Source organism: Pundamilia nyererei, unplaced genomic scaffold, assembly GCF_000239375.1.
Source record: "Pundamilia nyererei isolate P.nyererei 1_Seehausen unplaced genomic scaffold, PunNye1.0 scaffold00071, whole genome shotgun sequence".
In the NCBI taxonomy this organism is placed as follows: Eukaryota; Metazoa; Chordata; class Actinopteri; order Cichliformes; family Cichlidae; genus Pundamilia; species Pundamilia nyererei.
The window spans coordinates 852,774-876,872 of NW_005187472.1; the positions used below are offsets into that span (position 1 = coordinate 852,774).

Genomic DNA, 24,099 nt, shown 5'->3' on the forward strand with positions numbered 1-24,099 from the left:
AGATCTTTTTCTCTCTCTCTTTAACTCTACAGGGAACTGGCTGCAGAGTAGTCTTTGCTTTATGTTTTGGAATATTTATATATTGCTATTATATTTATTTAATAGTTTTGGTAGGCTACTAAAACCATACAAATATACATTTAAAGGACTAAAATGAAACATCAGCAAAACACAAATCTTGTGTTAACATTTATAACTGGAACTGTAGACTAAGAATTTACAGCTCCAATCGTGCCTTTATGTTCCTGTAATAAAGCCTAATTGCACTTGGAGTGAAATACTTCTGCCCACATCTTCAGAATGACGTTACACGCTTATATTTAGCATGTTGAAAATCTAGTTGGGTTGTGTATGTAGGAAGATAGCTAGGTAGGATGGGTAGATAGGGTGGGTTGGTAGGTCTGGACCAAAGTGACAAAAATAATTATAATACAAAATAGCACAAGACCAATATCCATGCCTGTATTTAAAAAAAAAGAGAGAGATAAAAATGTGGCTCTAAGAGTGTGCAGCCATGCTATTTGGGTTTTGCTTTAATATTTATATTTTTGTGTACTTGAAATAATAATCTGTGTCTTGACTTGAAAGCACTTTGGCTCAATTCCTGTTGTTTTTCAAGTGTGCTTTAAAAAAAAAGGGACTTCTTGCTGATGTTGATGTTGTAGTGGGTATAGTACAATACTGTACTTGAACATGAGTAGTAATATGGTGATGAAATGAAAGAACTAAGTATGACTGGAAGTTATTACAAGTCACACTCTGGAGATTATTAATGTCTGTACCAAATTTTGGACCTCAAGGTTGCAGTAGGGAAAAGACAAGGGATTACTAAAGTCATCAAGACATCCCATCTAGGGAACATGAATGTCTTTAGAGACTTCTGAACCAATCCACAAAGGGGATATTGAGCTGGTTAACGTGGAAAAGTGAAGTGAAAGTCAAGAGATCAAAATAATCTGGATCTTATCCTCTATAGTAAGTCTGTAGCACATTTGATATACATTTGCTAAAGATTTTCTAGTTGGTGAAACATTTTTTTCTGAATCAAATGGGCGAGACATTCGGCTGACCAACAACTGGCAGCAAAAAATGACTTAAAAAGAGACTGAAAAGGTTCAAAAGGAAAAACTCCAAAAACTGAAGAGCTTGCCAACGTCATTAGAATTTATCTGCAGATAAAACATAGAAATTTGTGCCAAATTCAATCACAATCAATCCAGTTGGAGGACAGATATTTCATTTGGAGTTATAAATGTCCTCCTTATGGTCAGGGGATCAACAATAATGATACATTCTCTAGACACCATTTATGATTTACTATTACTATTTTTACTGTGCATTTATACACTTTATAACATTGGGAATTTACTGTATGCCTTTTCATTGCCTATCAATAAACATATTTTTGTAAGCAAGCTACAAAGGGACACATATCCATTTAAGGTAATAAGATAAGAACAGAAAATTTGTTTTAACAACAGTAATTAGAGTTTATATATTGTTTGTATCAACTAATTGTTGATAATCAGTTTAACACAGTTGATGGATGGTTTACAATATTCACAGTTTTCAGACTGCAACATTTCTTTTCCTCCTACACCTCCTTCAACAAGCCCTCAAGATTCCCCAAACATCTGGACAAATTAAAACGATGCCCTGGGGCTTGCCAGGTGCATCCCAAAACATCTGGAGCCTTTAACAGATGTGCAAAGCATACCATCTGGAGAAGTGTTTCAGCAGTTAGATAGCTCAGTGGTAAAGGTCTTCCTGCACAAGCAGCAAGGTTCAAGGATGGCAAGAGGCCACAAAGTTGGATAAAACCATTAAATACCATTCTAAACAATGTTTATAGCAATAATGTATTTTCCTAGTGCAGAAAAAAGAAAACTGACACCTATTTCAAGCTGATATGTGGACCTGTAAGGCTCCGTCTGAAAACACTGGTATATGTGTGGGAGTATGATAAGTACGCATTTTAAAAGTTTAGTTATGTACCATTGTACCGTTATCAATGTATGAATAGGCTTTAACTCAGCTCCAAAAGATTAACAATGCACCTATAAGATGTTTGAAGACCAGCAATAAACTAACAGTGAACTTGTTAACTACCAGTCAATGGGCTTTAAAACATGGCTAGTGCTACATGCTAAAAAAGCGCGATGATCCAAAGACAAAAAGGAACACAGCAACCAAAAAGCTTTGAAAAATAATGCAAAATGAAGCTTGCGCCAGTATCCAGCAGGTTGTGACAATTATGCACACTTCTTTCAGGGCAGAGTGGGGTTGGGGATGCTCTTTTAATTAGCAATGTATTTTTAAATGAAAAATGCCTGATTCCTAATAATATTACCCAAAAGAAAGCTAGTTTTATCGAGTGAAGCCTGTCTGGACTAATGAGTATGGCATCCATGCAAAACTGTAGCCAACATCAGCAACACACTAGCTTCATTAAGAACACGCTGACTGTCTTTTATTTTAAATTAAAATAACCCTGAGATGTCTTTATTGTGGCTAATTTAGCAAGCTTCATTGATAATATTAACAAATTGCTAGCTAACTTGCATATTTGATCTGGCATAAAATCTGCCTTTCTGACACAGCACTATTTATCAGGGCCTGGGAATGGCAGTAGCAGTACACTGACTTGTGATTGCAAAGTTTTGGTTTGTGAAATCCTATTTCAAAGTCTCAAGATCAGTGCTTTTACCATTGGCATCTTTTCAAACTAGATGAGTAAGTAACAAGTAAGTCTTAGATGTACTTGATAGATCGTACATTTACTGGTTAACAATTTGTGAATAGAAATTACTTGAGAGTTTTCTGCCGTATTGGATATGATACAACCATTGGTGACGAGGGGAGAAATACATGTTCCCTCCCTGACTGGTTGGCAAGTGGGTGCTGGAGGCTGCTGGTTGCTGCTAGATGAAATTGGCTGCAAAGAGGATGTGGCACCAAAAACCTCTTAGTAATTGTTAGGGTTATTACCAGATTTCTGCAATTGCCACAGTTTGCATAAAAGTTGCAGAATGGCTTGCAAACATTTGCTAAATAACCCCTGGGCAAGTGAAACTTTAAAAAGTGCAAGGCAAACTACAAGCAGCTGGTTTGTGTCCTACTCTTGACAGTTTCACAACCAGTTAGTGAGCAGTTCCCAAATATCTGCAGGCAAACACTCACCATCTACAATGACCAGTTTCACCTAGTGACAGATGGTTGCTAAGTGGTTACCAACCAGTCTCTAAGGTTCTCTAACTGGGGCCTAATGGACGATATTTACCCTATTTGGTGTTGATAGGTTCATCACATACAAGTTCAAGCTTTCTTGTCATCATGGTGCAGTCACAGTGCAACAACCATGATATAAATTACAATATTACAATATATACAATATTGCAAACTAACAGAGCAGGACAGTCCATTTTGGCCTAATTTAAGAAACCTCCAAATTACCCATTTGTCACAAAATTAAAAGAAGAGGTCAATTTATAAGTGAAACTGGCGTCTGTTAAGTAACTCTCCTTTATAGGAAAATTTTAAACCTTATTCCATGAAAATACATTGATTAGTGGTTATGATAAACACCCCTCAAAATCCAAATGACTTCTGACTTAAACAATGTGCCCCTGGGAAGACACTTCATCTTACGAGGGCATGATGTTTAAAATCCAGGTTGTAATCACTTAAACAACCAGGAGAAGATGATCATATCAGGCAAGATTGACAGGTTGTTTATTAAAATGTCTCTCGGGCCCCCAGAAAGCAATGAAAAGCAATAAAATCAGCCAGTCTGGGACATGATAAGGGCCAGATGGCCAGCTGCTGAATGCTACCTGTCTTCACCTCTATAGTGATTTATCCTTCCCGTCTGCGCTCTGCTTGCTATTTCACTTAGCAATGAGGAATCACTACTCCAACCCCAAAACTGACAGTCACCTCTGGGAAGCTATCGCTTGATTAATGACTTTGTAAGGCTGCTGGAAGCTTGGAGCGAGGACAAATTTGGTGTTCACTCCAGATATGTTTACAAAATTCCTCAATGTCAGTGTTTGTTTGTGAGGAGGGGTTAGGTGACGAGCAAAAAATGTGACCCCAAGTTACAAGGCAGCTGAGCATTGCCTCTCCTGGGACAGAGAGCTGACAGTGATGAAGGGTAGATGTTCCTCTAAGGAGACAACGGGAGGGAGGATTATGGAAACCTCCTGTCTCCCAATGATATGCCTGTGCTCTTAACAGAGACGGATGTAGAATAGTATCAGGTATGTGTCAAAGAGGGCTGGATTGGTTTTGACATCTCAGAAATAACATTTATGGTACATTTTTACAGATTAATGCACACAATTAATTTTACAAGAGGATTGGTTGAGTGACATTCATGCAGCAAGCAGGAATTTCCAGAATAGGCCTCGGTGGATAGATCCAAGAGACTGTCTGAGCATGAGCTTGACATTTATTGATATGGAAAAAAACATTAGGTTTCGAAAGTTTATGGCAAATTTATTTGAAACATAAGCAGTGTTTATTTATAGGTTTGTTTCTTTCAAAGCTAAAAACATCATATGACTAAAAGGGACCTACTTAAAGCAGTTATTCCTTCGAAAAAAATAGATATTTCTTGAGCTAGACAGCAGTAGCATTTTCTTTAATTACCTAAAACATATTCCTCCAATTAGCACATCTTGGGATATAACCTCTTGCTACTGGAATTGATGACAAGTAATAAAAAATTACAAACACCAGACTTGATGGCCCCATCGAAGATGCCCTTGACCCATGAAATTGATTTTCGTGTGACTGTAAATTCTCCAATGGTTGGGAACCTGTGGCTTTTTAATGGCCATTGCATTAGTGTGTGTGCCTGAAGCCCATAAAAACAACTGAGTAGCCGTTCAATGGTTAGCAGAAAAGTGCAGAGTCACAGCAAGGCACCAGCACCAATTACCAGCCAAGAAACAAAGTAGATGCAGCAAAGTAGTCCCATATGGACCGGTGGTATGTTAACAGCTTTGATAAATGTTTTCTGAGTGGTGCTGATAATAAGAAGATTTTGATTCTGGTGGTAGATTAAAGACTTCTTTGGGGGCCTGACTAAGAGTATTTAATGTCTTTAAAGTTCTGTGCACTCAGAGTAGACTAATGATATACAATTAAAATTATAATTACCATGTACTATCTCAGTAGGTTGTTTTCAGTACAGTTTATTTATTGGAAGATTTACACAAAAACTACCTTAGCTTATTTTCATGAAAGTTGGTGAAAAAGTGAAGCAGAGATAAAACAAAAACCCATTGAATTGCCTGCACCATTAATACTGTAACTCCAGCAATGAGTTGAATTTGGAGGGACATTTGTCCATGTAACTTCTTAATCACCTTCCTGAGTTTCAACAGACAAGAAAGCCTGGGATCTAGCAGAGTTAAAAGCACCTTAACACGTCAGCTCTGTCATCTTGGTTTTCCATCTTGCTGGTTTTTGGGCAGAAAAGACATTTTTTCCCCAGTCTTGTCATAGATCGATACCAGGCTTCACAAGCGTAATCATGCAGACTTTTGCTTTATGAAGGAATTTATCCATCAAAAGCAATTAAAACCAGCAGGAGGGATGGTCAAATCAAAATCAAACTTGGTACATTTCAAGGAATGTGTAAAATAACATCTGGCATGTGACCGAGGCTGAGCATGACGAAAAAATACACATTTTTACATCATTTTAATAGCTTTAATAGTCTCTTGAGTGAATGCAGCATGGATGAAGAAGCATTAGCTCAACTCCCTTTTCTGTAACTGAGAAATGCCCATTGAACTGTCATGCCCCAGTGGCATCTATGGATCTGAGGCTCTCTGCCTATTTCTCTGGAAATATTCATGTTTCAGTAGATCTTAGGACTTACCTTAAATGCAGATGTCAGAAAATGATCGGCAGTTGCACAAATTTCATATAAGATGCAAGAATTGCAACTTTGATGTCATTTCCATGTGGCTAGAAGCCATGACAATTTATCTGAAAAGCCTTTTGTCTCAGTCCCCAAGGTTGATCACTCTGAAGACTGAAGAAGCAGTGGCTAAAGTGCCTTAAGGAGGACGGCATGTTAATGTTCTGTCAAAGGATGGATTTGTTCATCCCAGGTGGAGACAGATCCTGTCATTACGCGGAAAGAAGTTGTTCTTCTCTGTTCTTCTTGCAGGGTAGATATAAAATACCAATACATAGGTAATAACAATACATACACAGGTAGTCATAGAGTCGCATTTACCGGCACACAAGAAAATTCGTTAATAACCATTTAAAGTATTAAAAGAAGTGGGACTGCAGGTATATATATACAAGTATATAGTATACATCATGCCCACCTAAAGCCATAATTTTACTGGCTACTAAGTTTCTTGTTTCTTCTTGGTGGGTCGTCAGCTATGGTGGTAGTTTTATTTAAAACTGTTAAATTAACTGATTACTACATTCGAATGTGACAACATTATCTTTATGTCCTTTATGTATGTGGCTCAATAAAAATGTTGTCTTTTTTATAAAGTTAGCTTCATATTTCTAAACAGAAACAGGTGGTGCTATTACCCAGAACTGAGAACAGCTTTCTGTGTGACCACTACTCATAAAAGTTCCAAAAATAGGGTGGGAAAGGGGGTTAAATATAGTTCATGTCATTTTATTTTGGATCTGATGACTCTGTTAAAGTCTATGGTTACCTCTGGGTTGCAAGAGTGGGGTACAGTTGCCCTCGTTGCTGAATAGGACCTAAAAAGCAGTAGCTGTGCACATTAGGGCAGTAACAGGAGAGGAGAAAACTATCTACATGGCGCCTTATGTGAAATTAATAAGTGGGACATACTGCGGGCAATTCAAAACTGCTCTTTTTGTTCTTGTTCTTCATGTCAGCACAATGACCAGAAAATGCCTCATTTTGATTCCAAAAAAAGTCAAAAAGAGTGCAACAGGTGGTTTAAAAGACAGCTGGCAAAATGAACCACTGCTGACCTTTTAAACATTGTGGTCACATGGTCAAAAGATGATGATCAGTTAATCCACCCCAATTACTCTGATATGCCCCCTAGATGCCGAAGACAGCGTGTACACAGCAGATTCTGCTGCTGCGCGAATTTCTGGACACAAGCAACTGTGGAGTGACTGTCCAGCAGTGGGAGTTTCAAACAAGCATCCATGTGGGAGTGAGGGACAACGAGTGGAGGGTGGAAGGGGTGAAAGGCGGGGCACGAGTTTTTACTGGCATTTATCCCTTCCCCAGAGGCACTTTGCAGTGTGCTGGCCCTGCAGCAATGCTGAAGCCATCTGTGGGTTCTCTCAGCGGAGGCCACGTAAAACAAGACGTGTGCTGTGGTTTGACCTTTCACAGTCCTAACTATAATATTATCATAAGTTGACTGATCAGATTGCACTTTTCCCTGTGGTTGGTTTCAGTGTCCATATGCCAAAACCTTTGAGTGAAAGTCTATATGTGGTACATGGTCAGACCTGCTGAAGTACGACCAATTATCATTATGTCAGGTTGAGAAAATGATTAACACATGAATAACTATAAACAATATACTTTTAGATTTTGACTCCCATCATTTCTCTCCTTTCTGGCACACTTTAATTTCCCCATGCTAAACGTTAAGCAAGGCATAATATGCTAATGTCTTTAGGAAGTGGCACCACTACACGTTAGCACAGTGTGAAGGATTTGCTAAACTTTGTGGTTGAAATTACAGTGCAAATCTCTGAAGCATTTAATGCAGCCAGGGATAATATACAACTATCTGTCAATACTAAAGGCTGAGCGGCCAGCACTAATTGAGGAAAAAGAATTATGGGTAGTAGCTGGCACAGTACACCTCTCTGCAGTGCCAATGCCCATTCCAATGGTGCCACAATGAGGCTTAGGGAGAGTAAGATACTGTGGCTTTTGGACAGAAATCAAGTTAGGAGGTCAGATGTCACTCTACAGTTTGAAGGCTGCTGTTTAGATAATGCATAATCTGTGAGAAATTTGGCCAAATAAACCAAAATGTCAGAGAAAGGGTTGTCTTCCTTTAAGCATATCAGCCATTATTGCTACTACATTCCTTTTTCACTTGTTAGTCTCTTGACCGTGCAGCAAAGACTGGCTCACTTTTATTTAAGTGGACTAAATCTGTTCATTTCCACCTAACTACCTTATAGTTGGATTCTAGTAGAGTAGCTTTGCATGATTTAAAGTTCACAATAATGCACATTTATCCTATACTGGATCAGAGTGGAGTCTCTTTGACTGAAAACAGCATTATAGTCAAAGGTACCCTTTTATGCAAGCTTTCTTCTGAATTCCTACTCGTCATAAATAGAAGTTTTCAACAGCAGGTGATTGGAGCTTCTGTGTTAATAGTAGCGCAGATCTATCTACTTATCTGCCCGTCTGCCTGCTTGAAATGTGTCTATTTATTGGTACTATTTGGTACAATCAATCTATTTATCTGGTATTATCCATCAATCCATCTGGTACTGCCTGTCTGTCTGGCACAAACAATCTGTACATCAGATACCATATGTATCGATCTATCTATTCATCTATCCATCCATCCATAGATATATCCGATACTTTCTATCTGGTACTATTCATCTAGCTATCATCTATCTATCGTGTACTATCCATGTATCCATCCATCCATCACCCACTTTATACTATTCACAAATCTAATGCTATCTATCTTTTAACTATTCATCCATCTCTCAATTTTTCAGGCACTATGTATTTTTTTGTATCTATCAGTCACCAATTTGTTTAGTTCCATCCATCAAATTTATAATATATAAGTAACACATGATAGTTCCTCTTTGCAAAGACATTACATTAATATACTTTATAAGCTTCTTAAGTGGTTTGTTTTTAAATTCTCATCTCAGTGGAAACACCCCTTGACAAAAATCACGTCCGATCATAATAGTGCAAAAACCAAGCAGTTAGCATTAGTCTAGCTAGCTGCCTGTTACCAACTTGATGCACACCAAGCTGATTATTCATGGCAATGATCAAGTTCTTTAATTTGATTCCTAACTGTGCAAGCAACAACTTTTCTCTGTCAGGATATTTTCATAAGTGTTTGACTAGCTTTTGGATGTGCTGAACCATTTAAATAAGTGTGATTTCATTTGCTGATGCCTTCAAAGTTGATTTACTTTTTACAACTTTTAAGTGCAAAGCGGTTCAATGCAGCAATGCATGAAGTAACACCCTTTCCAAGCTCCTTAGACCATGAAGTAACCCCATACAAAGTTCTATGGTCTGAGATATTTTAATGTGAATCCCGCCTTAGGACTATGGTATCTGCGGTGATTGGACGGTGTAGTTTTGAAAGAGAGCCTCCTCAGTTTTGGCTAAAGATAACATAATAGCTGTCTTGTACTGATTGTCATGATTTAACTTACATTTCAAATATTCTTAACCCTTCAATATTGTTACAATGCTGGGCTTTTACATTTTGTGTTTTTAATGTGGTGCTTTTGTTGTTCTGTTGTTGGTTTTGCTAACCCACCCAAAGACAGTGGATGACAATTTGCTTTTAACCAACTTGGAAACATATCAGCTGGTCTGATGAACACCAAACTCCAGAGATGAAATTTAGGTCAACATGGAATTGTGGTTGTTATGGGAATTGGCCAAACCCCTAACAGCCACTTCAGACTCACTTTGCCTGGCCGATTGTGGCTCAAGAGTTGGCAGTTCGTCTTGCAATCGGAAGGTTGCCGGTTCAAGCTAATCTTGGACAGTTTCGGTCGTTGTGTCCTTGGGCAAGACACTTCACCTACCGCCTACTGGTGATGGCCAGAGGGGCCGATGGCGCGATGTGGCAGCCTCGCCTCTGCCAGGGCAGCTGTGGCTACAACAGTAGCTTTCCTCCACCAGTGTGAGAATGAATGAATAGTGGAATTGTAAAGCACTTTGAGGGTCTCGAAAAGCGCTATATAAATGCAATCAATCATTATTATTACTTCCACAGTGAGTCAATTCCATAGACTCCCATGTTAAAATGTCCAACATAACAGCATAAACATGTTTACAGCCTTATACAAAAAGAGTATTGATATTGTGAGAACATTCCCTGTTTACCTGTCATCAAGAACTTCTGAGCCAGTCTAATCTCGATTCTTCCACCAAAGCATCACCCTATTTTTTTGAGGCTCTGTGGAAATCAGAGACCACATTATATGCTGAATTTCTTTTTATAGCAGTTCTGAGTCTAATCAAATCTTGTTATTAACAAAACCAACAATACAAGTTTCAAAAAACACATTTCATGATTGCCCAAAGCCCAGAAATTGGGAAAAATATATTTATTTTATGTATTCTGGTTATAACAAATTGACAACACTCATCTACATTATAATGAAAAAGCAATTTTAATGATATTGTCAGTTTGTTAGAGCTCTAAAGGTCTCAGCAAAGCCTTCACTTCCTGTTCTGTCGTAGGAACGTCAGTTAGGTGCTGAAGAAAAGGGCGTCCATGGATGCAGGTGTGGTTGGCGCCACCCAGCTGCTGTTCCATCCGCAGGAGGGTTTCCTTCACATCTTCTCTAGATAAATTTGTAGGCAGCTGCCGGGTAAGTCGGACTGCTTCACCCTGTGAGGGAAAAAATTCGAATTAAATTAAACAGCAAAAATATCACCGTGATGCTGTGTTCATTTTGTACTCAGAGCAGCTCTCACTTGCAGATAGTTTGTGACTTTCAATGGCCTACACTCCCGCACAGTTCTGGCTTTCTTGTGAAGAACTGCAGTCAGGATCTCCCTGAGGTCCTCCACACCGAGGAAAGGCACGCAGTCTGCCATTGCTGTCACTTCCAGATGTCTCTCGGCTGATGTGACGCCTGGCCAAAATAAGCAGAAAACAAGGATTAATATACTCCAGACGCTAGTACTATCTCCAGGAAAGAATAATAAATAAATATTGTGGTTTACAGCCGAACTGTTGACCAAGTCAAACAAGCAGAGGGCCAAATGGAGTGTTAAATGACTAATAGAAGCCCCAGCAGACTGGAAGGAAGCTGTCTTGTAGGGTGGAAGAATGATGGCTTCTCATTTCACGAGGAAATACTGCGAATCATGCACAATTTATTATTTTTAATACACAACTTTGGATGGTAAAAAAAAAGAAAAAAAAGAACAAACCCAGACAGCCAGGGACAATTTGAAATATCTGTGCAGACAAATACTGCAGGGTTCAAATCATTCTCTATTCTATTAAATATTTATATGAAAATAATAGCTTAAAACAATAAAATTACCTATGGCAGTAACACATTTACTTTATATTCAGATTTAATTTAAAATATCAGAAAAATTATACACAAGTTTTAGAGGATATTTTCAAGAATATAACAAAAGCAAAAGAAACTCAGCAGATTTCGTGCACTGAAAACATCTTACATGCACCGCTGCCTTCAGTCCAAGCACACCCACAGAGGCTGGCAGTGCCAAATGAAAATTCCTGGAATTTTTTAAAGGGCAACCATTCTCATCACCTGCACACTGGGGTACAAACCTACTGTGAGACCACGCTGTCGGGCAGAGAGCCAATGTCAACTGAGGTGAACCATTCCAGCAACAAAAACAACCAATACTCACAGGACATTGTATACCCTCTGCAGGCAAATATTGAAGAGGTAACATCAAAGCATGGATGAACGAGGTTTAACTGAGGAAGTCATTCTACTTTACTCTGACATCATGTTTAAACATTTGCTGGGATAAATCCTCGAAGTCTTATTTAATAGTCTCATTTCTTTCGCTCATTTACAGGTCCACATTTTTATTCTCGGTCTCTATTAGAGTAGCTCTGAATGATTTACAGTTCAAAACAATATTTTGAATTGTAAAGTTGGGCTTGGTGCTGATGCTAAATTCATCTACTGCCTTAAACAAGACCCCATAGATTTGAACTACAGCCTGGATATAAAATAAAATATAAACATTCTGTGTCTAAAAAGTAAAGTCAACACTGACATGCCTTAAACCTGCAGTCTTTCCAATAGCCAGCAGGGAGCAACTCTTGACGAGCAACATTTTAGGAGCTGGTCTTACTTAAGGAATTTAAGGTGAGTTTAGGTGACGTGGAGGCAGAAGCTAAAGTAATATTCAGCCAATTGTTTTTCTTGAATATTAATAACCCTGTTTTTTGCCCCAATATAAAGACTTACACTGATGTTTTCAGTGTCAATAAGATTACTCATAGATTTTGGTAGTTTTTGTATTTTGCAGTTTATGGCCTTTACATTTAGTATGCTTGTAGTACACATTTGGTATACTATTATGTATTTTTGTATGCCTTACTAGTCTACGCAACCACCATTGACTGTACTGTTGTTTGTCTTGGCCAGGAAACTCTCCCCAATGACAATGACAAAGGGATGCTTTTATAAAAGAAAGCCTCAAATCAGAAGTAACTGACCCTCTGGTATAACTCTCAAATGTGCACCTTAAACCAGATAACTTTTAAGCTGGAGTGGAAATGGCATCTTACTAATTTAGAAGATCATCATTTAGTTTGGAAAAATAGTTTGTTGCACTACAATAAAATTCTCCATAAAGCTAGAACATCTAACTATTCATCAGATTGAAGAAAATAAGAACCCTAGGTTTTTTCACCACTGTAGCCAGGCTGACAAAGAGTCAGAGCTCTTCATGAATTTATTCACAAATAACATTTTAGCCATTAGAGATTAAATTATTTGTAACCATCTCATAGATGCATGGTAAACCATTTCTCTCTGATTCATTTTTCTGAGTTAACTTCAGTGATTACTTTCTCCTAATCATCAACATGTCTCCTAGACCCCATTTCTACAAGACTGCCCAAAGAAGTCCTACCATTAATTACTGTTTTAGTCTTAAATATGATCAGTCCATCTATTACTGGACTGATCACTGATTACTTACTACAGACCTTTAGTAATTCACTAATTAAAGCTATCATTTGACCCAGCTGTCTCAGCAACTCAAGCTAAACAGAGAGTCTTCTTCACACACTAAGGTTAATTATGGAGTTCCACAGGGTTCTAGGACCAATTCTGTTTACATTACACAGAATCTATCTGTGTAATGTAAACAGTATAATTAGAAGGCACAGCATACAATTTCATTACTATGCAGATGATACCCAACTTTATCTATCTATGACGCTAGATAACACACACCAATTAGTTAAGCTGCAGGAATGTTTTAAAGATATAAAGACCTGGATGACCTCAAATTTTCTGCTTCTACAATGAGATAAAATTGAGGTTATTGTTCTCGACCCAGAAAAGCTTAGAAACAAGATTTTAAGCCGATACTTGGTTAAAACCAATGGACAGTATTTCCTTGGCTTCCAGTAACACCGTGAAGAACCCTGGAGTCACTTTTGATCAGGATATGTCCTTCAAAGTTCATAATAAACAAACATGTAGGACTGCTTTCTGTCGCAGAGTAAGGGTGAAAAACTAGTCAATGCATTGATTACTTTTAGGCTGGACCACTATAACTCATTATTATCAGGATGTCCTGAAAGCTTCCTAAAAAGCCTTTAGTTGATCCAAAATGCTTTAGCAAGAGTACTGACAGGGACTAGAAAGAGAAAGAATTATTCTCCTATACTGGCTTCTCTTCACTGGCTCGAATTTAAAATCCAGAATGAATTGAACTGAATTAAACACAATTATGTTTTTGATGAAGTATTTTCAGTATTTATATCCGACACATTAGAAGAGAGGCACTCAAACATACCTGAATAGAAACTAAAATGTGAGGTTTCTACAACAGAAAAGGTGGTGGTAGAAATAAAACTTCCACAGGGAAGGAAAAAACTTTTAAAAACATTATTGTTAGGTCTCAGTGACCACTGAAAATTAGTTGAGATACTATTTGAATATCAGGACCACTTCCAAGTGCTGAGACTTGACTAGAAGGATTTTACTTATACCAAGATTACTGCATTATTTGGCTGTTAACATTTACCACAATATCTCACAAATTCTTCACCCTTTTCATTGTTGAAATGCATAAAGTTAAGTAATCAATCAGTAATTTTGGCAAGTTTAAAATGAACATTTGGAGGTTACTACTGAAAACTCTTAAAAAACAAAAACACTAGAATTGAGAATTTGTTTAACATGATAAACAACCTGTGAAAGACTGGGTGTTTTTCATTTTACCCGCAGCTAATCCAACACAGAGAAACTCTGTCAGACATAATTGCCTGTAATCCCGTTACGGGGACTGTAGGTTTGACATTTCTAACTGCTGAACTATGACATTAACAAAAGCATGAGTCACAAAACAAGAAACTTCTTGCACACAACTTGTTTACTTAGCGGACTTTTTGTTTGCAATATTTACATTTTCCTCATGTAGCCTGGAGATTAATATTATTGAATTTTATCATCATCCTCATGATTTGTTCTTCTAATTTGAATTCTGTGGAGCTTCTGCTTTTATTTTTAGCACCCTCTATGGGTTATGTAGGTAGATTGCCAGGAGTGGTATTTATTTCAGGCTGATTGGATTTGTCAGACCCTGATGGAAGCTTAAAGTTGATATGCGTTGGTTTATTTTTTTCTTCCAAGCTGTTCAAAGAATAAAATTAATCTCTCTTTTTAACAGAAGCCAGAGTACCTGAGTGGTTTTCTGTGGTAATATCCTCATAAAATAATGTCAAGCAACTTTTCCTGGATTTATTCTTTGTACCTGGAGTGAGTTTGACTTTAAAACCATTTGCCACAAGCCTAGGATCAGAAAAGAAGGCGGCTCCATTCAGCTCCGGGCTTTGTTTCTCCATGCTGCACAAAGCCTCTGTGTATTCAGCCCCTCCAAGGCTTCTAAAAAAGAGAAAAAGAGGATTTTAACATACATACAAAAAACAAAGGTAAAAATGCTTCTTTCGTACTTAGCTCTCATATATGTGCATACATTTATACAAAGAAACTGGCTGTGCACTTTGCTGGTGAAACGTGAGTGATACGTTACCCATCTGTTAACTGTATAGGGTTCTGCAGACTCGCTGCTGGAAGTATATTATTCTCTAGAAGTCTCTTAAACAGCAAAGCTTCCTCCACTCGAAATGGGTTTAACAACATGAGCCTCTGACCACATAAAATGACCCAGGCGCTCTGAGAGGCCAGCCGGTTTACAAGACGGAGGCCCTGCGGCGCTGCGCTGCTCTGGGATGAGAGGCGCTGAAGCTGCAGCCGCAGGGCAGCCACGCTGCAGGGGAGGGGCTGTGAGGGCTTAGGAGCAGGGTTCTTCATCTTCTTCTGAGGCTGAGCGGCGAAGAGCTCGTCCAGCAGCTGCTGGTTGGACAGCGGGGCCTTACGTTTCTGACCCTGCATATGGCTCCTCACACCAGGCTCTCTGGGGCCCTCAGCTGAGGCCAACTTAGTCCTTTGTTCATGATGTTCCAGGTGTTTTTTTGCCTTCTCTTCATACCTGCAGAGTTAAACCAAGCCTTGTAATGGTAGTTATGGCTGTTCCTGCTATTAAATCAAAACCTCTTTTCTAAAAAAAGTGTGCATAAATGAAACAAAGAGAATGAAATGAGATCAGCATAAACGTGTATTTTTAGTTGAACATAGTGGAAAAACATGTCAAACATTGAAAAGTTGGGATGGGGCAAACAGAAGACTGTAAAAGAGGTGGTGGAGTATCTCACAACTAATGAGGTACAGGACTAGCCTGACTGGGTTGTTTTTTGTTGTTCTGTTTGTTTTTTAAAAGCATCCCTGAGCAGACAGGTCTTTCAGAAGTATTTAAGGGAGTATCTACAGATTGTTCATGAGTTCAACTAATTAGAAATAACTTTTCTTGATGAAAACAACAACAACAACAACAACAAAAACCTTTTTTGGGTCATATACAGTTAATAATATCATAAAAGATGGAAATGCAGAGCAGGGATGTCAGACTCATTCTGCTCATGACCAAACCAAGCCAGTTTAATCTCAAGCTGGCCAGACCAGTAAAATCATTATCTGGAACAGCTGTACATGTAATGAAGTCTGGATTCTGAACCATTCATTTACAAAACAGAGAAGAATAAGTGCAATTTGAACAATATTCTGTCTCAGTTTTTGATATTAAACAATTTACTGTGGTTACAAAGAAACACTACTTTGCTGTTATAAAGCAGGTTGTAGATAATGTCTTTATCTGAAAAAAGGCTGCAAAACTAACATAACAGACTGTAAAAAGCTCAAAAACTGTGCTCTGTCAATCTGAATATTTTGTACTTTGTGTGCCAGATTCAACACTTCAGCAGCTGGAGCTTTCAGCCGGATATAGTGAAATCTCTGCAAGGAGCAAAACTAAAAAACCAGTACCGAATGTTCACAGTATTCAGCCTTTGGAAAGTACATCATTAAAATCAGACGTGTGGTGGAAATCACTGCACATGCTCAGTAAAAAACAGGGTCAGTGAACACAGTTCACCACTTCTTCCATAAAAGTCAGTTAAAATTTATCCATATAAAGATAAAAATAAGATAAAAATGACCTATGATCTCTCTCGGGAGGAGATTTTCTCTCAAGAAGAAAATTAATTCTTGAACTATTTGCCTACACAATCATTTAAAGAGTGGTGAACTGGTCAAACAGTCAGCTTCTTTAGGATCCCAGCCTCTCTCTCAGTCTTTGAGAAATACCACATACTGTAAGCGATGAAAGCCCAAAATAAATGCTAAGAAAAGGTTTTCGCCCACACATTCTTACAGAGCAGCTCCGATCTTTTCAAAAACTTAGCTTCTCCAGGATGCTCTTTTTATTACCAATGACATTAGGAATTCACCTAACCAGCTCTGAGATATTTCATTAAAAAAAATTGTATTTCCTTTTTTTAGCATAACACACTAAGTCGTTTTTTTGTTGCTTGTCACATCATTCAAATGATGTATATTTTTGCAAATCATTGTAATCCGCTTTTCTTTACAATGTACACAGCATCTCAAGGATTTTTTTTAATGGGGTTATAAATGACATCATGAGTACCACTTTGTTCCCAAAGATCATGCTGAGAAGTTGACACCAGGGTACATTGGGTGCTTTCCTTAACAAAATAGTAATTTTATCAACTCCTGTTTCCATATACTGCATCTGAGCATTAGGTCTGATGCTTTACCACCTCATTATTTAAATAGCATGTTTCACAAATTCATGTTAGCGTGCAACTTAAGTGAAAGGTGCAGAGTTATCTTATTTCACGGTTAAGACAGCAGTACAGTGAAACACAAGTCTGAACAGATGTCATTTTCCATATGCTCTTCCATACCTTATTAAAAGATCCTATAATCTGCTGATACACACTTTCCAACCTTGCAATTACTTTAAATTGGTATGCAGCAATCTTACATAATTGGGTTCAAATGTTTGCAACACAGTGTAATGTAGTAGCTCAGCAGTTAGAAATCAAATTCTGACATGTACCAGTGCGTCTGGGACAGTTTCTAAGTCACTAATGACAAATTGACAAATGACTGAAAAGTACTGCACACGTTTAATGCAAACTTTGAGCCAGGAGGATGACAAACTATTCTACCAATATTACCGTCACTGGAACAATAGGTCAATAATAGCTTAAGGGTTTAAATCCCGGCCAGGGAATGCATCCAGTAAGGGTTCCCCAGGCTAGGACCTGCCATGCTACTCAAGGCTACTTTGGAACATGATAAGAGACTTGTAACTGAAGCCACGCTAGCTCAGACATCACCCGGATTAATAAGGTCTGGGTCAGGAACCAGGATATACTGATGAAAAGTGTGCTTTTGGAACAAGGCTATGTCATAAGCTGGCATGGGATGGCAATAGCGAACTGTTGGAAAGTTACTTTGAATGCAACTCCAGTTAAGGGGGAAAATGAATGGGAGAGTGACCCCCAAACTGGGAGAGTGGCTCCAACAGATTCCAGGAATGAGATGTCCAAAAAAGCATAGTCCCAGGAACAGTAAAGATACTGCCCTAGACACTCAAGTCCCCAAGCCCCTGGTAGAGGAACCCAGATTGAAGGACAAAGGAATTTTTGGAAATTCTTCCAGAAACACATTTGTGTGGTAAGACACTGATGTTGGTTGAGAAGGCCTGGCTCAGTCTCCGCTCTTATTCACCCCAAAGGTGTTCTATTGGGTTGAAGTCAAGACTCTGTGCAGGCCAGTCAAGTTCTTCCTCACCAAAGTCAGTCACCCATGTCTTTATGGACCTTGCTTTGTGCACTGGTGTGCAGTCATGTTGGAGCAGGAAGGGACCATCTCCAAACTATTCCCACAAAGTTGGGAGCACGAAATCGTCCAAAATGTCTTGGTATTATGAAGCATTAAGAGTACTTTTCACTGGAACTATGGGGCTGAGCCCAACTCCTGAAAAACAACCTCACACCATAATCACCCCCTCTACCAAACTTTACACTTGACACAATGCCAGTCAGACAAGTACCGTCTCCTGGCAACCAGCAAACCAAGACTCATCCATCAGACTGCCAGACAGAGAAGCGTTCATCACTACAGAGAACGTGTCTCCAATGCTTTAGAGTCCAGTGGTACCGTGCTTTACAGCATTGCATCTGACACTTGTGTTTGGTAATGTAAGGCTTGGCTGCAGCTCCTTAGCCATGAAAACCTTTTCCATGAAGCCCTCTATGCACATGTCAAGGCAGACGAGCTAATCTGAAGGCCATATGAAGTTTGGAGGTCTGTAGCGTTTGACTTGGTAGAAAGTTGGTAACCTCTGTGCTTTATGCCCCTCAGCATCTGCTCTATGGTTTTATGTTTTCTACCACTTTGTGGCTGAGTTGCTGCTGTTCCCAATCACTTCCACTTTGTTATAATACCACTAACAGATTACTGTGGATTATTTAGTAGCGAGGCAATTTTACGACTGGACTTGTAGCACAGGTTACATCCTATCGTGGTACCAAGCTAAAATTCACTGAGCTCCTAAGAGCTCATTAGTTGTGTTTTCAGAAGCAGTCTGCTTGATTTTATACACCTGTGGCCATGAAAGTGACTGGAACACCTGAATTCAATGATTTGGATGAGTGAATACTTTTGGAAATGTAGTGTGCAAGTATTTTAACCCTTTTTTGGATGAATATTTAATGAGATTATCTTCTTATATCTTGTATCTTACCGACAGGTATTTATATTTTATAGCTTATTAAATAATGTGCATAACTGGCCAAGGACTGCAAAGAGAGGTAAGAGCTAAGGCAATTTTTTAATCTTTTTGTGCATTATCCTTTCAAATTCAAGAATAAAACTAAACATTTGCTTTTTTTTCTGTTTATTTATTTTAACATATCCGTCCTCATCTAACCTTCATTAATGCCAATCCTTTGACTCTGAGGGGAGCCGGGGTCAAACACAAATGCTCATTACCTCCATGTGTGCTGCGCCAAGTCTGCCCTTGACTAGCCAACTATGTGTCAGTCCTCATGCCACTTATGCGGTGTAAGTGTAGGTGAGATTTTTAAGTGGACAAAGGGACATGTGCGAGTCTAGAAATGGTCTCTAATTAAAATTGAGTGAATAGGAGTTTATATCAGTGAGTATAAATTAAATCAGTAGTTAATGCCTGTGTTTAGTCGATATGCATGGAAAGAGAAAACAAACTTGAAGCTTTAATTTGCCAAATTAAAATAGAAATGAGATGTGACCCTCTGGACAGACCAAGAGGGGACATATCATCATTAGGAATACCTGTTGCACTACGGAAATCTATGTTACCTCACCCACTATTAGGCAAAGTTGTGTGGAAATTAGAAATACAGCTCGTATCAATAAAATTTCCACAGCAGGCCTCTCACATGCAAATGGCAGGTCAGACTTTCCTCTCTTCCATCTCTGCCTTGCAAATAACAAGAGATGGAAACTCAGAAAGGTGAAGGTCTGGAAACTCACTTCTTACGGTCTTCCTCCCTCAGATTTTTCCACCTCTCATGGATAGCGACGCTGATGTCCTGCAGGCTGGCTGTGGGTTTCTCTCTCAGGACCTCAGCTCTGGCTTCCTTCTCAAAAATAGCGACAGGAGACAGCGGTGCCCTCATGGTGCGGTTGCTGATCATGTCATAGGCTGTCAGGGCAGCTCGCTTCTCCGTGATGGCATTTAATATCTTTTTGCTTGAGCTGCTCTCACTCATGGCCTCATCTGGGACAGAGTGATTCTTATTTGTAGGTCGATGAATTATGACAGGCTGCAGGGGTTCTCCTGATACCGGGTCAGTAAGAGCGGTCCCCCGGCTCCAGTCCTCAGCTGAAATTTGGACTTTGCTTATAGTTGCAGCTGTCATTTTATTGTCCACAAGTCTCTCCGGGGATTTGCTTGCTGGCTTTGTCACCGTCTGAGACATTTCATCATCATAAAGAGAAAAGTTAGACTCAAGATCAGCTGGAATCTGGTTTACAATCCAGTCATCCGCTATAGAAGAAGAGGAGCTGCAGTTTGAGGCCTGGCGGTCCAGCGAGGTGTCAGCACTCGATTGTTTGGGTCCGTCTCTGGGGACGCTATCATTGCTGTGACTATTCTCTGCATTTCGTTCACTGTCAGCCTGCAAAGGACTAGATGGCGAAGGAAATGGCTCAGAGCTGAGGCGTTTGTCAGCTGGGAGATCAGCGTTAGGCCGAAATCCATAGAGAGAAACCAGCAATGCCTCTATTGCAGTCAATACAGTCTCCTAAAAAACAGATGACAAAAGGTCAATTTCCTTTCTCAGGAATCTCTACAGCCAAACAAATAAACTGCAACTCACTTTGATTAAGTTTGAGCTTTGTGGTTACCTTGTTATGAAGAAGAACCTGAGTCTTGTCTGGTGTCAGATTAACGTCCACCGATGAAGGTGGAACAGAAATTTTAAGCATAAGGGTGGGATATCGATTTCTGGCTTGGTCGTCTGCATACTGAGCAGTATAGTGCTGACGCAACAGCTGATGGCCAATCACAAAAAAATAAAATTTGCAGAGAAACAAATAAACAAAAAGTTTTTAATCCATAAAAATGTATTTATTGATTGTTTTATTCAAAATGAGTTTACCCTCATTATTTCTTTGTGCTGGACTGGCCGGTTGTTGACAAATATAAATGTTTTGTCAGGGTTAGATGTGCTCGTAGAGGAGTAATCAGCTCCAGGCTTTGGGAAAAAGCCCTCCAAAAGAATCTGAGAAAAAGAAAAATTTGTTATCCAACACAAAGAAGGCTAATAAGAAAAGGCATGCCATGCATTAAAAACTAGAAATAAGTCAAACAGGAATAAAAATCCAAAAAGAAACAAAAGCACTATAACATCATTCATCTATTTTCCACCGCTTGTATAGGATGTACAGCAGTCTAAATAAAGATCTTGCTCTTCCCATTACCTCCCCAAGCTCTTTCAAGGTGATATGGAGATGTTCCCATGCCAGATGAGGGCGATCGTGGCTCAAGAGTTGGGTGTTCGTCTTGTAATCGGAAGGTTGCCGGTTCAAGCCCCGGCTCAGACAGTCTCGGTCGTTGTGTCCTTGGGCAAGACACGTCACCTACTGCCTACTGGTGATGGCCAGAGGGGCCGATGGCGCGATATGGCAGCCTCGCCTCTGTCAGTCTGCCCCCAGGCTACAACTGTAGCTGCCTTCACCAGTGAATGAATAGTGGTATTGAAGGGTCGCTATATAAATGCAATCCATTAATATTATTATTAGATGAGATACATAATCTCTCCAGTGTATCACTGGTCTGCCCCAAGATCTTATACCAGTTTGGACATGTTAGAAACACCTCACTTAAAGGGGGTTTACAATGCTAACTGGTCAGATGCCATCTGGCTCTTTTCAGTGCGGAGGAGCAGTGACTCTACTCTGAGTTCCCTTCAGAAGCAGCTCACTTTTGCCATCTTATTCTTTCAGCCATCTATTGCTTGTGGCCAGGTGAAGGTAAGACCAACCAGGTTTAAGACATTGGCTTCACTTTTCATAAAGTCTCTCCTCACACTGTGGCAGAGGAGCACTAAAGCCACATTTCCATTTCGTCTCTCTCTAATTCTGCACAATTCTGTTGTCCATATATTAAGGTTATGATATTTTACGGGTTAAAATGATCAGACTCATAAAAGAGGACCAAAGTTCCCTCTTCTACATGCAGGCCTGTTTTTGGTGTTCAGCATTTTCCCATTAAAACTCAGCATCATACATGATGACCTTTCACCCAAAATCATGCCAGAGGAGGTCCTAATGAGCTAAAATCGACGACTCAGCATAAACCTCAACAACTGTACTTAAAACTCCATTATGAATGCAAGCTAGTAAGAAATTATGGAAAACTATTAATGTTCAGCAGATCGCGAGGAGTCAACAGCTATGCTTGTTTCCACATGGTCTCAGGCTCATTATTAGCAGCAGCGCACGCCAATGAAGTTAATAAATGAACTGCTGTTTCAGGTCAGGGCACACATGCGTTTCTCCATTTCTGCTCATTAGGGTCACTTTATGAGTGTACGAATGGCACCTCTGGCCCTAAAGGGCCTCGGCTATGTGTAGTCAAGCTGGCAAAAAGCGAGTGTCACATTTTGTTCTGCAGAGGAACAGCTCTTACAGCTCTCCCCTAGCGAGGCTGGAGAAATTGTCAACCCGGTCCCCTTGATCACTGAAGCTTTGTTCTTAGGGACAAGGTGGAGAAAAGTTCCCTTTCATTGCTACGGGGAGTAAGAGGAAAAGGTGAAAGGTTGTTCTCATAACCGGGCACCAAGCAGGAAAATAACAACAACAAAGTGGAAAATGAGAGAGAAACAGGGTGAAAAGGGCTGCTCCATATCTGTCAGAATAGATTAGTTTGGAGCCTGACAGCAGGTAGGAGCCACATGACACCTACCGTGACCAAGCAGAAAGTTACAGCTCGACGGTAATTCAATTACAATCTGCAGAGCAAAGCTTAGCTAACAAAAATCACTCAGCCCTCATCAGGAAAGAACTCAAGAGAAAAGGGCAAAGAAATTGTTGGCCAGCCACCAACTGACCACATTTGCTGGCTTGAGCCCAGGCGTTCATGATGAGGTTATTAGCTCACAATCGAGTATAACGTGCATGCTCCCATTTGCTCTGCAGAAATTATCCATCATATCCAGGCATTAAATGTAGTATTGGCAGCTAAGCCTAAGGTCCTAAGGTCGTAATCATTAATCATCACCAGTGCAGATCTGGTTATTTTTAACTTGTTTTCAAATATTTTCTTAGGTTTTTGAGCGCTAGTGTTGCATAACATTAGCAACACTGACTCTAAGAAGTCCTGTTATGCATGCTGCAATGTTACACAATATTTTAACTGATCTGGATCTCAGGATGTGTTTGTTGACATCGAGCTTTCAAGGTGAGCGAGGGGAAATTGTGCTTTTCGAACACAAACGTCTGCGTAATGAAGGGCAACGGGGCCACAGGAGAAACAGCATGAGGTTCAAGCAATGAGTAGATGTGTGCGCTTGAGGCGGGACAGGGGCAGTGTGCAGATCTGAACTCATGACAATCGTCCATCAGGGTTCTGTGCACTTCATGCCGTCTCTTTTGTTGCAATATTAAAATGTGAATTTGGGACACAAAAGGGTTAACAACCGTTTGTGTTCATCTTGCAGAATCGCTCAGCTTTTCTCCAGTTTCTACAGCTTCCCCTTAACTAACCTCCGGTTGCTCCTGGTGATGGTGGCAAGGGATCAAGTTGGCAATAGCACCGGGCCCCAGCGTGGCGAGGAGGGCGCTTCTGTTATCGGCCACTTTGGCCTTCTGCCAAAGGACCACCTGGAACGAAATGACACCCGTCCACCTCAATGAGTCCTCGTCAAGGTTATTACAGTTTTTATTTATTAGCTTTGACAATTTAATTTTCGATGTGACACATTTTTAAAGTGTTTTGATATTTTTTAAGTGCTATAGTCTGTGTTTTGGTCTTTCCTATAAAACTGAATTTTTGTCAGGGCTGAGACTCAAAAAGGTCAGAAAAAACGTAGGAAAAGAAGAAACAAAGGAACCTTTGGTAAAATACACATATATGCACATAACAATATAGCCAAACAATAAAGAGTAATGAAACAGGAATTCGTAGTTAATTTAGTCTTGCAGGGCCAAGTTGCAGGTTGTCCA

General features: G+C 39.5%; 1 protein-coding gene across 6 annotated transcripts in view; it reads right to left on the minus strand.

Moving 5' to 3' along the window:
• Positions 1 to 10,373: 10,373 nt before the first annotated feature.
• The window catches only part of pms1 (PMS1 homolog 1, mismatch repair system component), a 22,903-nt gene continuing 9,177 nt past the window's right edge, over positions 10,374 to 24,099 (minus strand). For all 6 annotated transcript variants that reach the window (XM_005736839.1, XM_005736838.1, XM_005736842.2 and 3 more), the window contains exons 6-13: positions 23,641 to 23,757; positions 21,033 to 21,155; positions 20,779 to 20,925; positions 19,903 to 20,675; positions 14,990 to 15,448; positions 14,711 to 14,841; positions 10,697 to 10,857; positions 10,374 to 10,610 (exon numbers count right to left, since the gene is read on the minus strand). In XM_005736839.1, coding sequence (XP_005736896.1) covers positions 10,410 to 10,610; positions 10,697 to 10,857; positions 14,711 to 14,841; positions 14,990 to 15,448; positions 19,903 to 20,675; positions 20,779 to 20,925; positions 21,033 to 21,155; positions 23,641 to 23,757 — 2,112 coding nt within the window. In that variant the 3' untranslated portion in view covers positions 10,374 to 10,409. The remainder of the gene's footprint in view (positions 10,611 to 10,696; positions 10,858 to 14,710; positions 14,842 to 14,989; positions 15,449 to 19,902; positions 20,676 to 20,778; positions 20,926 to 21,032; positions 21,156 to 23,640; positions 23,758 to 24,099) is intronic.